The 15,720-nt window shown below is 45.4% G+C and overlaps 1 protein-coding gene across 1 annotated transcript; it reads right to left on the bottom strand.

The window, feature by feature from the left end:
• Positions 1-413: 413 nt before the first annotated feature.
• On the bottom strand, positions 414-2,809 carry LOC307126343 (GTPase IMAP family member 7-like). Its single transcript, XM_079816806.1, has 3 exons — positions 2,660-2,809; positions 1,988-2,023; positions 414-1,891 (listed from the first exon to the last, which is right to left on the bottom strand). The coding sequence occupies exons 1-3, from the start codon at positions 2,691-2,693 to the stop codon at positions 978-980; spliced, it is 984 nt and encodes a 327-aa protein (XP_079672932.1). The 5' UTR covers positions 2,694-2,809; the 3' UTR covers positions 414-977.
• Positions 2,810-15,720: the final 12,911 nt, after the last annotated feature.

The following is a 15,720-nucleotide window of genomic DNA, read 5'->3' as shown; positions in this document are numbered from 1 at the left end:
AAGACGTTGCACTGTAGTTAAAAAGTTGCACTCGTTAATACTCTATTTATTGATGTAGAAGTGTCTTATATGTTCTACTACATACAGTTTTTGAAACAAATTTCCATGACTTTTCCAAAACTTTCTGGTTTATTTATTTTTCCAAAACTTTTCCAGGCCAGGAAATTGCTACTTTAAAATTCAATGACTTTTCCAGGTTTTTCATGACCGTACGAACCCTGCACAATACATATTGTATCTGCACCCAATTATTGTGATAGTATCGAATTGAAAGATAGGTGTATTGCCCCAGCCCTATTAAATGTAAACGATATAGTATTCCGCACCTGAATATTACTGTTAGACCTACCTGAACATTTGTATTAAAAAATTGTATCTTTGTTTTATTGTATTTATTTGTTTGTTCTTTGTTTACTTGTCTTTATTTGACATTATTTATTTAAAATACAAGCTTACATGAAGTGAAAGTTTTGGCAGGGCAAGTAAAAATATAAACCAGTAGAGAAAGTTGTTCTTTATCAATGAACCCTGTATTGTGCTTTTTACACACTCGTTATATATTACTCAAACATTAAACAAATTGTGGCTGAAGAGAAAATCTCATTATTGTTAGAATCTAATACGGAAATAGAGAAAGCTCAAAGAACTTAAGAAATAAGTACCTACAAGCACTATTATCCAAACAGACAATTTAATGATATTTACAGAACAAACACTTGTAAGCAGTGAATAATAATGGCAATCACTGTAATATTGAATCATTTTATGCACTGAATAGGCCTTCTGAATCAAACGGCCAGGGGCGTCGGACTGGGGGGAAAACCAGTACTGATTACCCGGGCCCCAGGGGGAGAGAGGGCCCTTGAAAAGTCTGGAACATATTTAACATGGGGGCCCATCAGGACCGCCTATGCATAGGGCCCGGGATCTTGTGCTACGCCACTGCAAATGGCTCACAAAATAAAATCAGCATTTGATTAAAGTTGGAGGCTTTGTAACTTGCTGTAGATCTCCATCATTTTTCTGTCATTAATGTGAGTGAGTTGTGCCTCCAGTCTGACCTCTCTGAGCTTCTCTTCATAATATCGCTTGTACTCAATCATCTTAATCTTGTTTCTCAGATTCAACTCTTTGATCTTCCTTTCTTTCTCTTGCTCAGATGCTGTTAGAGTGTCTATTCTCTCTTCAAGTTTCTTCTTCTCTTCAGTAAATCTGGTCTGCAGTTCCTTCTCTTTATCCTGTAGCTTCTTCTCATATTCTCGTCTCAGTTCCTCCTCTTTGGTCTTCAGCATGAGCTCCACGTCCTGGTAAGAGTCACTGGTGTAAAATCCTCCTCCATTAGCAGCGATCATGGCATCCACTTTCTCCAGCAGCTCCAGAACTTGAATACGATCCTCCATTTCTTTATTGTTGAAGACGTGATATCCCCCGCAACGACTCAGGATTTGTTTCAGGTCCTCACCAGCTTTACTAATATATTCTTCAACAGAGCGGGTCAGTTCATCCCCGTGAGTGAAGAGGACAATTGTGTGTTTATCTGCCGTTTCTCCGAATATGGCTCTGATCTTCTCCACAGACAGTCTCTCTTCTTTAGTGAACGGGCCGAGCTGAATGACCAGGATGATGGCGTGAGGTCCAGGTGCCGTCATGTTCACACATTTACTGATCTCCTGTTTTAGATACTCCTCTGAAACATCTGTGTCAAACAGACCCGGTGTGTCTACCAGAGTAATTTCTCTCCCAGCTACTTCTCCGGTCTCTTTCCAGCACTCTTTGGTCACAGATGAACCACTACTAGTGGCTCTGAAGACTCTCCTGCCCAGGATTGTGTTTCCAGAAGAGCTTTTACCTGCTCCAGTCTTTCCTACAAGCACCATCCTTCTCAAGGACACTGGAAAACAAAGAGAATAAGCTCATGTGAATGCTAAAATGGATTAATATATGGATTAATAGAACATATTGTGAATGTGAACATGTGTATACTCACTATTTGGATGTTCTAAAGTAAAGCTTCCTCTTCTAACTACAAAAAAAGAAGATGAAAGAAGACAATCATTTCATTCTTTTTTTCAAAATCAAAAGTTTTTTTGATACAAGACAAAGACTAGTTTAAGTTATTTGGAAAAGAATGGTACATATTCCCCCTATATATGGTACGCATACAATAGTCTTTTAAAATTAAAAAAAGTATATTATATAAATATATAAAAGATTTTATATAACTTAGTTTTAAAGTAGGCCTGGTGAAAAGGCCAGATTTAAGGCTGCTCAACTCACAGCAAATAAAAAAAAAAAAAAAGTATTGTTGCCATTTCAATCATAGCCTCCTTAACGTTACTTCATTTCAAATGTTTGCTATGCAGGGATCGACATATATTCAAATTAAATAACTTACAATATGAAAAAGAGTAAATGGTAATGAAAAGCTCAAATAAAGGTAGGCTATTTTCAGATTTAGGGTTAAACAGCATTGCACGTTGAAATCGAAAGTAAAAATCTATATAGAGAAAACACACACACACACACACACACACACACACACACACACACACACACACACACACACACACACACACACACACACACACGTAGTATCTGTGATAAGTTACACAATTCGATCAGAGTTGGTCTCAAGTTGTTCTTAAAGGCAGAAAGTTACCTGGTCTCTCTGAAGTGTCGCTTGAGGAAGCCATGGTTCAGATTTAGAGCAGATCCGCGCCGCTCGCGCAGATAATGGCTGTGTTCCGGTTAGTTTTTATTCTGCCCTTCTTCACTCGCTAACTTCCCTACGCCTCGTTCCCTCGGATGTGCGTCATCATTGCTTTACGTTGCATGAGTGCCCACTACTGGCGGAACCTTTGCTATATAACCAATCATTTTTTGCACTGAATTAAGTTATTTTATTTTTAAGCCTATAAATATGACCCGCACCTTCATTCTCAAAGAGATTGTATTTTATTATGAAAACCCAAAACTGCTGTCCCTTGAATACGTTGTTAATTTATTCATCCTGTATGCAAAATTATTCATCCTTAAGCAAAAATGGCTAAAATCTCCTTTAAGATTTCCTCTCTTTCTTGCTGAATTTAACTCTTTTATTTTCTCCATAAACTAATAAATAACAAAAAAATTGCAATTTTTTTAAGCATTATGATTATTTATTCAAATATATGACTTACCTTATTATGATTTAAGCTTTTTCTTTCGCTGTGTCTGTAATTACATATTGTGATGTATGCAAATCCAGGATATTTGTGTTTTCACTTTTTTGCTTAATTTCCCTAATTTTTTATAAGTTCTAAAAAAAGAAGAAAAAAAATACTGGCAGAACCTATACACTGGGCTGAACTGGAATGGACTAAGCCCTTGATTACTTGGAATCCACTATGGAGTTGATTTTTTTTTTTTTCCCATTACGAAATTGTTTAATGCAGCATTATATATGTATAGGTGTGTTTGGGTTGTTTTAAATATTTAAAAAATATATCATAGAGTTGTTTGTGGTGGGGTAAATTAAACGTGAAATGCAGTGACGTCACAATCGTGTTGCATTGTGGTATATGGAGCTTAGACCAGTGTATGAAGTAGACTTCACTTTGAAAGTGGATGAGGGAAGTTTATATGGACAGACCGAGGCGAGGGTCTGTCCATATAAACTTCCCTCATCCACTTTACAAAGTGAAACTCACTTAAAAACGGAGGCAGGGATTCCCAGAGGGGAAGTGCTTAGGGAAGTGTCTAAAAATGGAGTGGAACACAGCTAATGGCGGAATTCTCTCCGTGGCCGCTGTGATCACCGGAAGCAGAAAACAGGTGAAAATAAACTCATAATAATTTCTGCCTTGCCTAGTAAAATCAGTGAGAGCTTGTGAATGTATGATTACAAGGAAAGGCTAAAGTAAAATAGCTGTAAAATGAGTTTTAAATTCATCATTTAATATTAATGAGTTTTTTATTTATGTAATTGTGATGGCTGTTACCAATATAGTATTTTCGGTAGTCCTGTTTGGTAGGGTGAATACGGTAGTTTCTGGTCCCATGTCCTCTTTATGAATGGAGTAGCGCAGGAGTATATGGCAGCGTGCACGCTTAAGGTGCTGATCCACTTGTCCGTGCAACACTTCTGTCGCGCCGCACTCCACTTTATTCCTATGGGTGACGTCAAGCAACTTTAACGCACACGCAAAGCATTCCGGGAAGGCGGCGCTGCATTTGAACAAATGCCGCGCGTCAAAAAAGCTGGCCGAAGCTCAACTTTATGCAAATGAATCCGTTGAACGCGACGCGACTATCCAATTGAAGTAGAGCACATGGAGATGGAGGGAAGTCTCTCGCCGGTCCTTTGTTTTTCATTCCCCGCTGGCTCAAACGCACGCCCATAGCGGTAAACTTGAGGAACGCCCATCAACATACACATGAGGGGAAGCGACACAACACCACGCTTCAGTCGTGCCGCGAAAGTGGATCTGTATCGTTAGGGTGACGTCAAGCGACTTTAACGCGCCCGCAAAGCATTCCGGGAAGGCGGCGCTGCATTTGAACAATGCCGCGCGTCAAAAAAACTGACCAAAGCTCAACTTTATGCAAATTAATCAGTTGAACGCGACGTGACTATCCAATAGAAGTAGAGCACATAGAGACGGAGGGAAGTCTCTCGCCAGTTTTCATTCCCCGCTGGCTTGAGAATTCTTTTTGTTTATCACATTTTATTTTGTTTTAAAACTTTGCATAAAAAAAAATATAATAAAAAATATAATAAAAAATTGCATAAAATTGCATAATGGCTCAGAGGAAACATCTTGGCTAGTATCACCGTTTAGTGAATGAGCCGCCTTAACGTTGAAGATTTCCGTGAATATTTTCGGGTCTCACGAGAGAAATTTAATAAGATCCTTCAGGTTGTTGTGTTGGCCCAAAAATTACCAGGCAGGATACTGCATTCCGGGAATCCATCAGCCCGAACGTCTGGCAATTTGTCTCAGGTACAAACCCAAGTTAATAATAATAATATATTAGGCCTAATACACACACACACACACACACACACACACACACACACACACACACACACACACACACACACACACACACACACACACACACACACACACACACACACACACACACAAGTGTGTATATATATGTGTGTATATATATATAGGCTATACACCCACACTATTCTGTGTACTTGTTTAACCGCGAGGATAAGCTTCTCTCCCATGTTGCCGTGTACGATCATAATGAAATTTCGGTGAGACTGCCACTAGGGGGCAAATTCCGACAGTCGTGTCCGAATGTCGTGTGCAGTGGAAAGTCGGCTTAAAGGGTTAGTTCACCCAAAAATGAAAATTCTGTCATTAATTACTCACCCTCATGTCGTTGGACACCCGTAAGACCTCCGTTCATATTCGGAACACAAATGAAGATATTTTAGTTGAAAGCTGATGCTGAGAAAGGCTTCACACAGGCCTCCATTGGCATTCAGTACATTGACACTTCCAAGATCCATGAAAGGCACTTAAAACGTCGTTACAAAGTCTATCTCACCACAGTGGCTCTACAATAATCATACAATGCGACGACAATAGTTTTTGTGCGCAAAAAAAAATCAAAATAACACCTTTATCCAACTTGTTCTCGACTTCCGTGTATGCCTCCACGACGCATGCGCGAGAATATGACGCAGATCCGGCGTTCGGACAGATGACCCAGAAGCGATTTGTTTACGAGCAGAGGAAGACGCGCGTGTCTAAGCTGTTGGATTCTACATTGATCGTGCTTTAGGTCTCGGCGTAGTGCTCAAAATGGGGCTTAAGTGTGTATTTCATCGATTCCCGAACACCGGCGCTACGTCATATTCTCGCGCATGCGTCGTGGAGGCACACACGGAAGTCGAGAACAAGTTGGATAAAGGTGTTATTTTGATTTTTTTTTGCGCACAAAAACTATTGTCGTCGCATTGTATGATTATTGTAGAGCCACTGTGGTGAGATAGACTTTGTAACAACGTTTTAAGTGCCTTTCATGGATCTTGGAAGTGTCAATGTACTGAATGCCAATGGAGGCCTGTGTGAAGCCTTTCTCAGCATCAGCTTTCAACTAAAATATCTTCATTTGTGTTCCGAATATGAACGGAGGTCTTACGGGTGTCCAACGACATGAGGGTGAGTAATTAATGACAGAATTTTCATTTTTGGGTGAACTAACCCTTTAAGGAGTCACCCGGGGTATTGAAAGCCAAATGGGTAAGCATTGGCATGCTTTTCTTCGCCATATTAATATTAAAATGCAGTTTTCATAACGCCGCTAAATAAGGCGTTAAATAAGCGCCGTCAGGCGTTAAGGTCTCACGCTACCATGCGAAAGACTTAGTTGATGCCACATGCTCAATATAGATCAGAAATTATTTTGACCACTTCATTAAGTTTTGCTTTCTTCGAAGTGAATTTCGTTTTGTATAAATTGTATCTTAATTTTAATTAATGCTTCATCAGCCAATTGCCTGAATTTAATAAATAAGAAGCAAACATAGCAGTCGTGCATGGAGGCGCGGCAGTGATCACTTGCATTGATCTCATAAATGAGCCAAAACTCAGCGTGTAGGATAGGCCCCTCTCTGATCATGTAATATATTCAGCACTCAACCAAAAATGTAGAACGGCTTACAGTAAAAGGAAACTGAATTACTAAAAAACTATGTATTTCATATCAGGCTTGTGCAAAATTCAGAATTTCAGAATTGGCCTCCATTCAAATCATGGAATTTGAATTGAATTGACTCCGCCCCACAGGAAGTTGAATTTGAATGACAGGAAGTGGAATTAAATTCATGACAATTCAAAGAAATTCCACACAGTCACACAACAGAAAGAATGTGTTGAATCTCACATGCATTCAGTGTTAGGAAGGTAACTTTGGAAATGTAATTGCTTACTGTTATAAGTTACCCAAAGCAATTTCCTTTTAATATGATTAGTAACTAATTGAATTACACATTTTACCTCAGTAGTACAACTAAATACAATTACATAAATGTTATAATTTAATAACAATTTAATTACACATAACTACACTGTAAAAAAAATATTACACACTATCTACTTTAAAAAAAGTGATGGTAACAATATTACATATAATATTTAGGCAGTTTTTACAGTTAGTTTTTTTAGTGGACTCTGAATAAATTAAGTAAAATTACCTAAATTATTTAGTCTATAGCACAATTTTTATATTATTAGTGCAATGTGCTTTTTTTTAACTTAAGTTGACTATAAAAAAGGGTATAAATTAGAGTAAATGTAACTGTTTGACCTGTTTATATTTGACTTTGAGTTATGTTATACAATTAATAAACTGTTTGCTGCTAGCACAATTAGAAACTAACTTGTTATTGCACTAGCATTAGTAAAGTTATTGCTCATTGAACAAAGAAACATTCTTCATAAGAATAATACTTGAAGTTATTCACATCACAACCTAACCATAAGCTCTACTCTTCTGCACAATATTAGTGGTCAAAACTTCAAAATAACAGAAACTCTTTCAAATGTCAAACATAACTGAACACTAAACATTAACAGATGTTTCCCTTCACCCAAAAACACATTAAATAACACTTAATTTCGATATGAACTCTCCATTTCCAGCCATATGCAAAGCATGCTGGGAACTAACAATGGTGTCTATAAATAAAACTGCATAATTGAGCTATTTCTCTTAAAATAAATAGGTTCTTCGATTGAAGGCTCAAGATAGATTGCTTACACTTCCTTAAAATAATCTATCTCTTGTTTTTATTAGTGTAATGTTCTCAATATTTTCTATACAACACTGAACCAGAGTTCCCTTTCGTTCAGTCACTACGACGTACGTTAGTGACTAACGAATGGGGGTTTCGCTTAGAAGCCAATCATCTTCGAGTATTCAACAGCGCCCAATGGCAGTGCCAATGCCATGGGCATGCGGAATTTGCATGCGTAACTCCGCCCCACCTCGTGGGTATATAAGGAAGTACGCTGGCAACATCGCATTATGTTTCTGCTTTGGAGCCAAGAGGATCTCTTCACTCCTTCAAGCCTGATCTGAGTCTTCGACAGCTTTTCGAGACGAACAGCTTTCCAGAGGCGTTGGTGTTACGGCGCGTTCCAGTGATCATCATACTGCCTGCCTGCTGATCTGCGCAGTGGTCCGCTAGACAGCTGGTGTGTGGTCCCTGGGCGCTTCGGCGTTCTCTGCGAGGCTTCCTCTCCTAAAAGAGCTTACACGTGACGCGTCCTTTTCAGGATGTCTCGTCCGTGTACTTCTGGGTGTGGTCGGTCGTTATCTCCCTCTGATGGGCACAAACACTGCCTGGTATGTTTGGGCTTTCAACATGCCCAGGCAGCGTTTGTGGATGAGTCATGTTCCCACTGCGGGAACATGACCATCGCGGTGTTGCGGTCAAGACTCCATGACCTTCGTAATGAAGTGAGAGTCCCCTCTACCACACCCCGATCTACTGAGTCCCAGAGGCCCAGTACTTCGGCTGGTGGTCAGGGTGACCTGACGGTTACGGTGTGGAACAAAGCCCCGACGCTCATGCCTCGGGCCACACCCCCGTCTTGCACACTGCAACCCGCGAGTGTTCAGACACAGATCGCGGGGCCGGCTCCGGCCCCCCCGCGCGTCTCGTTTGGCGCTCCGGAGGAAGATGCGGTGTCGATCACCGCATCACAAGGTGGGCTCGAGTCCTCTGAGGATGATGACTCGGCTGTGCTGCCGCCTTTGGGCGCGCCAGCATTGCCCGAGTCGGACCCAGAGCTGACAGCCATGTTGTCTCGGGTAGCCGCGAGCCTAGGGATAGAGTGGAACCCTCCGCCCTGTCCCGAACGCTCAAGGCTCGATGATTGGTTTTTGGGAGCGCGCGCTGACAACCGTCAGTCCCCGCCCCCAATACCTTTCTTTCCCGAGCTTCATGAGGAACTCGCGCGGTCCTGGAAGTCCCCGTTGTCTTCCCGTGACCGTTCGGCGACTTCCTCCGCCTTCTCCGTCCTCGATGGGGCGGCAGCTAAAGGGTACACTGGGGTCCCTCCAGTTGAACGTTCTGTTGCGATGCAACTGTGTCCTCAGAGCGCTTCAACCTGGCGTGGTGATCCTAAGCACCCCTCCAAAGCATGTCGATTCACATCAACCTTGGTGGCGAAATCGCACAGAGCCGCGGGGCAGGCTGCCGCTTCGCTGCATGCCATGGCGATCCTTCAGGTCTACCAGGCCAGGATCCTCAAGGACATGCACGAGGGCGGAGTTGATCCGGGGCTCTTAAATGAGCTGCGTGCCGCCACCGACCTCGCTCTCCGGGCGACGAAGGTGACCGCACGCTCCCTGGGTCAAGTGATGTCCACAAATGTGGTCCAGGAGCGTCACCTGTGGCTGAACCTGGCCGATATGCGGGACACCGAGCGGACCCGGTTCCTTGATGCCCCCATATCCCAGGCCGGCCTCTTCGGCGGGGCGGTTGAGGACTTTGCCCAACAGTTCTCAATCGCCCAGAAGCAGACTGAGGCTATAAAACACGTACTGCCTCGGCGGCCAGCTGCTGCCTCCACCCAGCCGCCGGCACAGTCGCCTCAGTCTGCTCCACGCCGAGGACGCCCTCCTAAGGCTCCCGCCCCTCCCACCCGGTCCAAGCAGCAGCCTTCACCCGGGCCGGGTCGCGGAGGAAGCCGTAGGAAGGCGTCCAAGTCCCCTCAGGCCGCCCCGCGCCCCGCTAAACGCCAGGCCAAGCGGCGCTCCTGAGACGGACGGCTCAGGGATGGGAAATTCTTTCGAGGAGATGGTAGCAGGACCACTCCTTCCCCCGGTGGAGGGCCGGGGGAGAATCCTTTGTTCTGCTGCTGGCCCCCGGGTCAGCAGCACCCTATGTTGGTCAAAGAAAGAATTAACACTCCCATCCCTGAGCCCACAGAGTCCGGTGATGACGGTGCGCGCCACCCACGGGTCCCGCCACTCGCATCCCACTCTGTCGCCAGCCTCCTGGCAGAGCAGACCCCAGTGGAATGTGCGTCCTTCCCTGGTCTCCTCTGTCAGGACGCAGCAGTCAACCGTGCCCCCGCACCGGGACGCCCCACAGCCTCCCATGTCCGGGCCGGTGACGCTGCATCGCTGCAAGCCCACACCGGGTACGTCTGTACTCCGTATGACCCCGCTGGTGCAGTTTCTGGATGTCTGGCTTCAGCTTCCAGGGCTGTCCCTCTGGGTCGCGCGGACCGTCAGGCGCGGCTGCGCGATTCAGTTTGCGCAGGTTCCTCCCTGCTTCCGGGGAGTCCGTTCCACTATGATCGGGGCCAACGCCCCCGTCATGCGAGCGGAGATTGCCACCCTACTGGCGAAGGGTGCGATCGAACCTGTCCCTCCAGCCGAGATGAATTACGGGTTTTACAGCCCGTACTTCATTGTACCCAAAAAGACCGGTGGGCTACGACCAATCCTGGACCTGCGCGTCTTGAACCGTTACCTTCACCGGTTTCCGTTCAAGATGTTGACAGCGAAACGCCTTTTCGAATGCGTTCGTCCAGACGATTGGTTTGCAGCGATCGACCTGAAGGACGCCTACTTCCATGTCTCCATTCTACCTCGACACAGACCGTTCCTACGGTTTGCTTTCGAGGGGCGGGCATATCAGTACGCAGTTCTACCATTCGGGCTATCTCTGTCCCCTCGCGTCTTTACGAAGATTGCCGAGGCAGCCCTTGCGCCCCTTCGGCAGCACGGGGTTGCATCCTGAATTACCTCGACGACTGGCTCATACTGGGTCACTCTCGAGAGCAGGTTTGCGGACACAGAGATTTGGTGCTCCATCACCTAGCCCGTCTGGGCCTTCGGGTCAACTGGGAGAAGAGCAAACTTTGCCCCGCGCAGAGGATCTCTTTTCTCGGTATGGATATCGACTCGGTCGCCATGTGCGCGCAGCTTTCGAGCGAGCGCGCGCAGTCTCTGCTGACTTCCCTTCGTCAAATCGAGGGCAAGAGTGCGGTTCCACTGAAACTATTTCAGATGCTCCTGGGGCATATGGCATCTGCAGCCGCGGTGACGCCGCTCGGATTGCTTCATATGAGACCGCTTCAGCACTGGCTACGCGATCGAGTCCCGAGATGGGCATGGCGGTCTGGCACGCTCCGGGTACAAGTGACTCGGGCCTGCTTGCAGACACTCACCCCGTGGTCAAACCTCAGCTTTCTATGGACCGGAGTGTCCTTAGAACGAGTTTCCAGGCATGTTGTTGTATCAACAGATGCATCATCCTCGGGCTGGGGTGCCATGTGCAATGGACAAGCAGCCGCGGGCTCCTGGATAGGACCCCAGCGCCTTCTGCATGTCAATTGCCTCGAGTTACTGGCAGTACGGTTCGCCCTGCACCGCTTCAGAGCGTTGCTGAGGGGTCAACATGTACTAGTCAGGACAGACAACACGGCCGTAGTAGCGTACATCAACCACCAGGGCGGTCTACGCTCCCGCCGTATGTCTCAACTCGCCCGCCATCTCGTTTTGTGGAGTCAGAAGCGCCTGAGGTCCCTTCGTGCTGTCCACATCCCGGGAGACCTGAACCGTGCAGCCGACGAGCTCTCACGGATTCAGCCTCTCCCCGGAGAGTGGAGACTCCACCCCCAGACGGTCCAGCTGATATGGGAACGGTTCGGCGACGCACAGGTAGATCTGTTTGCCTCCCAGGACTCTTCCCATTGCTCCCTGTATTATTCCCTGACCAAGGGCACCCTTGGCACGGATGCACTGGCGCACAGCTGGCCGCCAGGGCTACGCAAGTATGCGTTTCCCCCAGTGAGCCTTCTTGCACGGGTACTGTGCAAGATCAGGGAGGACAAGGAGCAGGTCATGTTGGTCGCCCCGTATTGGCACGGCCAGACCTGGTTCCCAGAACTTCTACTCCTTGCGACAGCCCCTCCCTGGCCTATTCCTCTGAGACCAGACCTCCTCACTCAGAGACGGGGCACCTTTTGGCACCCGCGTCCAGCATTCTGGAAGCTCCACGTGTGGCTTCTGGACGGGACGCGGCAGGTTTGAGTAGTCTTCCACCTGCGGTGGTCGCTACCATCACTTCCGCTAGAGCTGAGTCTACGCGACGTCTCTATGCGTTGAAGTGGAACCTCTTCGTCACATGGTGTTCTTCCCGCCAAGAAGACCCCTGGAAATGCCCGATCAGGTCCGTGCTATCGTTTCTCCAGGAGGGGGTGGAGCGAAGGCTGTCTCCTTCCACCCTTAAAGTGTATGTGGCCGCAATATCTGCCTACCACGATCTCCTGGGAGACAAAAAGGTAAGTCAGCACGACCTGATCATCAGGTTCCTGAGGGGGGCGAGGAGACTGAATCCTCCTCGCTCTCTTCTCGTTCCCTCTTGGGACCTCTCAGTAGTCTTAAGTGCTCTGCAGAGGCCTCCCTTTGAGCCTTTGCGGTCGGCTGAGATTAAGTTCTTGTCTATGAAGACGGCTCTGCTGACCGCATTGGCCTCGCTTAAGAGGGTCGGGGACCTGCAAGCATTTTCGGTTGACGAAGCGTGCCTTGAGTTCGGGCCGGCTAACTCTCACGTGATCCTGAGACCCCGGCCCGGATATGTGCCCAAGGTTCCTACCACTCCGTTCCGAGATCAGGTGGTGAACCTGCAAGCGCTGCCTTTGGAGGAGGCAGACCCAGCCTTGGCATTGCTCTGTCCAGTACGCGCTCTCCGCGCCTATGTAGACAGTACGCGATGTTTCAGGACCTCAGACCAGCTCTTTGTCTGTTATGGTGGAGAGCGGAAGGGAAGTGCTCTCTCAAAGCAGAGGTTGTCTCACTGGATAGTGGACACCATTGTTTTGGCTTACCAGCAGCAAGGTCGACCATGTCCCCTTGGTGTGAGGGCACACTCCACCCGGAGTGTGGCCTCCTCTTGGGCTCTAGCGCATGGCGCCTCGCTAACAGACATCTGCAGAGCTGCAGGCTGGGCGACACCCAACACATTCGCCAGATTCTACAATCTCCGAGTGGAGCCAGTGTCCGACTATGTACTCGCCCCTACGGGTGGCCGGTAATGGGCCAGGCTCAGGTGTCTTCGCTTGCTCGCCATTCCACTCCAAGGACTGGATACGTGCGATATTTTCCTCAGGTGAGCTCCCCGAGAGCCCTGAGCTCCTCCAGCACTGCTCACGCCGACATCAGTTCAGTCTGCCCTTTCGAGCCCAGACCCTCATGTCCGGCCAGGTGCTCCGTGTGCATGGTTCCCTCCGGCGACCCCCACACGAGTATTTCCACCGTAAGCCTCCTTAGCGAGCAGGTGTCTTTCCCTTGGCAAGTCCCTGCCGCCCCTAGGGTTAAAAATCCACCTTCGGCTGGTACCCTAGAGATCTTCCATATGCAGCCCTTAGCGGGTCATATGTGTATTCTCTAAGTCCTCCCCACGGGTAGGCATCTTGGCATTCCCTCACTGGGATATGCTTCCCAGTGTACCTTGGTAATCCTGTGTTAAGTGGGAGTCCTTCGTCCGTACTAGTCTTACGACAGGGTACTCACACTTACGCAGGGCACTGGATGACAGCTGAGTGGCGTTGTTGTATTGGAACCCCCATTCGTTAGTCACTAACGTACGTCGTAGTGACTGAACGAAAGGGAACGTCTCGGTTACGTATGTAACCCTCGTTCCCTGAGGAGGGAACGGAGACGTACGTTTCCTTTGCCACGTCAGCTGTGCTGCCTGGAACGCGGAGTTCAGTCTTGGCTCCTGCAGCAGTAACATAATGCAATGTTGCCAGCGTACTTCCTTATATACCCACGAGGTGGGGCGGAGTTACGCATGCAAATTCCGCATGCCCATGGCATTGGCACTGCCATTGGGCGCTGTTGAATACTCGAAGATGATTGGCTTCTAAGCGAAACCCCCATTCGTTAGTCACTAACGTACGTCTCCGTTCCCTCCTCAGGGAACGAGGGTTACATACGTAACCGAGACGTTTTCTTAAGAAAATATACACATTATTTTTAATTATCACCTTCATTTATTTAGTGAAAATTAAAGAACCATGATTAATTTTTTTACAGTGTAGTCACTCCTCGACCCTGCATACATTTTGTTCTAAAATATAGATAATGATCAAATTCCTGAAATAAATTACCCCCTCAATGTTATTTTCATTTCAAAGTAATCAAATAACACAAAGTCGTTGTAAATGCAGTTTTGTTTGCAGATAGAACTGAAAAACATAGCTCAGTGACTGTCAAAATACTAACAGTTGATGGCATTACACAATCTGCATAACTTGTCATATGAATTCATGCTATGCTAGTGTTTTGCTAGTGACAGCACAATAAGTTGGGTTTTTGCATTTTGAATCACAGAGTTGGTATTTAATGAACAAAAATTCACAATTTGGCAAATTGTGTGATATATTTGTGTTGAGTCTAGGTATAGTTTATCTGTGGTCTCGAAATGCAAATCAAGATTTGTGAAATGTCATTGCCACCAAGAATTTTGAAATCTTAATCTCGTTTGTTACAATACAGGGTTACATGGGTCAACATCAACAAAAACATTAATAAGAATTAATGTGGATTAATAAGAAAAGAAAAGGCCATTTTGAAAAAAGTATAACCATGAGAAGTTATTTCACATTCATATTTATTGTGATTTGGAGATTAAAATATAGAAAAAATGGAACCACTAAGCAATTAATATCACCTTTAAACAGAGAAGGCTTTTTTATTTCAAAAGCCCAAGAAACATCACATGACAGAACAAATTATTCATATGCTGGAATACATTCACTGATGCAAAACATTCAGAAATATTATTGATAAGAATAAAAGTGGAAATGTAAATTGTGTTAAAGTTCAATTTGTGTTTCAAATCAAATACTGCAATCAATACAAAGTTTGTTTAAGATTTCTTTTCCATTTTTATCTAATATTTAAAGCTACACTGTGTGATATTTTCCCCCATCTAGTGGTGAACTGGTATATGACCATCCAGTGAATTTTAGTTTCTGTTCTGTTCAATTCCGATTTCGTTTTAACTCCTACGGTGGCCGATTTAGTCCAAGATTAATATGGCTTCCTGTTCGACCTCGTCCACATTCGACAAGGTGCCTGTGGGATATTCTGTGCGCAGTGGGATGGTTGGAACTCAACTGGCCTAATTATTCGGCTAGAAAGAACTGCAGCTAATCCAGAGTGAACTTTGATGATAGTAATGTTTATTCAGTCATCCAATTGCAAGGCATAAACAGGTTTGCATGGATATGTACATAAATGTGGTTTCTGTGAGAGAACAAATTAGGATGGTAAATATACATGATAATGACATGACAGAATATACACAGTTAAGAACTGTATAACTACACTTATAAGTTACATTTGTATAATGTAACCGTAAACCAGAGCTTATTGTACCATATATAGGCGCTAAATGCAGCTGCATTAAAAGGAGCGGAGCTGCCGCTGCTAACAAGCGGTGTCCGGTTACAAAAGTGTGTGCGCAGGTTTAGCTCTGTATAACAAGTGTTAATATGCTGATCAGACCTGATACATATTTCCATCAACATACATTACTTCAAATATTTTCTATAAACGAATAAACATTGTTAATAACTGAATGATTATTCAAATAGGTGAGCATTACGCTATTGTATGTTGACACAAAAATACTTCTGAGGGGACATCAACTGAATTACGCGATGACACTCTGAAACACATCTACAA

Source organism: Gobio gobio, assembly GCF_949357685.1.
Source record: "Gobio gobio genome assembly, chromosome: 1".
Classification (NCBI taxonomy): domain Eukaryota; kingdom Metazoa; phylum Chordata; class Actinopteri; order Cypriniformes; family Gobionidae; genus Gobio; species Gobio gobio.
The sequence above is the reverse complement of the archived record's forward strand: the minus strand, read 5'-3'. Positions and strand labels throughout refer to the sequence as shown.

Excerpts from the sequence above, each read along its gene's own strand:
- LOC307126343 (XM_079816806.1), bottom strand. The coding sequence starts at position 2,693 with ATGGCTTCCTCAAGCGACACTTCAGAGAGACCAG. Across the intron at positions 2,024-2,659 it reads CGACACTTCAGAGAGACCAG|TTAGAAGAGGAAGCTTTACT; the intron begins GTAACTTTCTGC and ends CTTTTTTTGTAG. Across the intron at positions 1,892-1,987 it reads TACTTTAGAACATCCAAATA|TGTCCTTGAGAAGGATGGTG; the intron begins GTGAGTATACAC and ends TTTGTTTTCCAG.